The sequence below is a fragment of the Sinocyclocheilus anshuiensis genome, unplaced genomic scaffold (genome assembly GCF_001515605.1).
Source record: "Sinocyclocheilus anshuiensis isolate Anshui unplaced genomic scaffold, SAMN03320099.WGS_v1.1 scaffold727, whole genome shotgun sequence".
Classification (NCBI taxonomy): Eukaryota; Metazoa; Chordata; class Actinopteri; order Cypriniformes; family Cyprinidae; genus Sinocyclocheilus; species Sinocyclocheilus anshuiensis.
In genome coordinates this window covers 212,206-214,586 of record NW_015551038.1, presented here as the reverse complement: position 1 = coordinate 214,586, position 2,381 = coordinate 212,206, and the positions used below count along the sequence as shown (strand labels likewise).

General features: G+C 41.3%; 1 protein-coding gene across 2 annotated transcripts in view; it reads right to left on the bottom strand.

The window, feature by feature from the left end:
* LOC107661366 (genetic suppressor element 1-like) overlaps positions 1-2,381 on the bottom strand; it is a 229,493-nt gene that overhangs the window by 51,113 nt on the left and 175,999 nt on the right. For both annotated transcript variants that reach the window (XM_016450893.1, XM_016450894.1), the window contains one exon: positions 733-930. In XM_016450893.1, coding sequence (XP_016306379.1) covers positions 733-930 — 198 coding nt within the window. The remainder of the gene's footprint in view (positions 1-732; positions 931-2,381) is intronic.

Below are 2,381 nucleotides of genomic sequence, written 5' to 3'. Positions count from 1 at the left end.
TTTTAAAGCAAAGTTGGGGTTGATTTCAAGTTCACATTCAAACATAAGTAGAATAGGCTAATTAAATTTGTCTATTTTAATGTAAGACAACATATTTTTCGTCAGTGATAGAAATATGATTTAAGACGGTAGTGTAAGCAAGTTTAGTTTGAAAATGTTTAATAGTAAATAAAACACAATTAAACAATATTTGTTGAATTATCTGGGGAAATGACTTAGTTACTACATTTCTATTGCTTTCCATGTTAAATAACTTTGTGTTGTTTCTATTTTAATGTACTTTTAAAGTTTAAATCACATTAAAAGCTTAATTTGTAATTATGAGTGAATGATGATGCATTTATATACCGTCACCGTCACTCACAGCCGCTCGCACGTGTTTTGCGCACGAGCCGCACGCAGCCCAAAAGTAAACTACTTAATCGACCGTCGATAGCTTTAATCGATTGCATTTCTTATCGACAATTAATCGATCATCGATTAATTGTTGACATCCCTAATCGTGATAACTTTGGTCACTATAATCGTGATATGAAATTTTCATACCGTTACATCCCCAGTAGTCCGGCATGACCAAGACTTTCAAGGAAAAGCAGATTTCATTCAGTCCAGTTTGAATTCCACTAAAGGGTCATTATCATAGCAATAAAGGGACGACACCGAGGGTACATCTGTGTCCTTGGAGCACTGACACATGGGTCAGGGATCAAATGTCAGGGGGTCACAGCTTACCTCTGGGTTCCTCTGCCTGCTTGGCCAGCTTGCGGAGAGCTGCGGCAAATCCCGAGTGGGCGGACTGAGATGCAGGACTGCCATTGGTCACAATAGAACTGTTGAGGGGAGATGGGGTGAGGGGACTGACTGTCGCTGTGGTGCGGGTCGCTGTGGAAATCATGCCTAATGATGGTGACTTTGGCTCATGGCTCATGCCTGAAGGAGACAGAGAAACAGAGTGCGATATTAGAAACAATAAACAGGATACATGGACCCCAACAATGACGGGTTGACTCATTGAGGATGTAAACAGCCTGACACAAAAAACACTGTCTGACCCTAACAGCTGCAGGACAGAGTAGAAGAAGAAGAGGTCAAAGATTATGCCCAAGGTCAGCTTGTCTGTCCACCAGCATTCAATCCTAAAAGATTCCTACAATCCTAGGCTAAAATCCACAGTCTTTGATCGCTGGTTTGACATGTTAACTGACAGCCAATTAATGGCCGTTGTGATCAAATTTTACCCCTGACGAAATTCTGGCAGCGTTAGAAGATTTGGCACACAGTCCTACAGTATGATGTCTCCTACGACGAATGTCAAACTGTCTTCGTTTTTCAAGACAAGCCATGGTCAGAATTAATGCTAGAGTTTTCTTCTAACGCTCCTGTTCACGGAATTCATATGATATGTTGCCTTTGCTATAATAAACACCGGATGTGCCGCTGTTTTCATGTGGGTGTGGTGCTGATTACACTATTCTTCTTAAATACGCCGCTATTGCCGCCATTCATATACTTTTCATGATAGCCAACATCATGAATGTGTGTAATGCAGCTCACAGTCACTGAACTTGTATGGACTGATAATGTAAAACTCTGGACAAGTTTTCTTGTGCGCACCCGTTTTTAACGCATCTTGACTGTCGTACAGTCTGACATTAATGACAACTGAGATCCCACAGTGTGACATGATCATCATGTTTGTACAGTCTGACAAGCAACAATCGTAAAGGACTATTAAAATTCGCACAGTGTGCGCCCGGCTTAAGAATAGAGGAACACAGGCCTGAGACAGACATGTAGTACCTACTGCATACTAAAATGTGATAATATAGAATAACAATTTTGATATTATTAAAATTAAAAAAAAAAACTACAGGGGCTTAGACATCCATCTAATATGTAGTCAAGCTCACTAATCAGCTAGTTGACAATCACAACCCTGAAAAACAGCAAAAGTGCAGCAGTGTTTGTGTAAGAATCTTGGTGTAATCTTTGATGACCAGCTGACCTTCAAAGACAGATCAGGCCCTTCCTAACGGAGCATGCTGCACAACTTCTTGTCCAGGCCCTTGTCATTTCTAGGCTGGACTACTGCAATGCTCTTCTGGCTGGACTTCCATCAAGCACAATCAAACCTCTACAAATGATTCAGAATGCAGCGGCATGACTAGTCTTCAACGAGCCCAAAAGAGCCCATGTTACACCTCTCTTTATCTCCTTGCACTGGCTACCGGTTGCGGCTCGCATCAAGTTCAAGACATTGATGCTTGCATATAGAACAGCCACAGGCTCAGCACCTGCCTACTTCCACTCACTACTACGAATCTACAGGTGCATCTCAATAAATTAGAATGTCGTGGAAAAGTTCATTTATTTCAGTAATT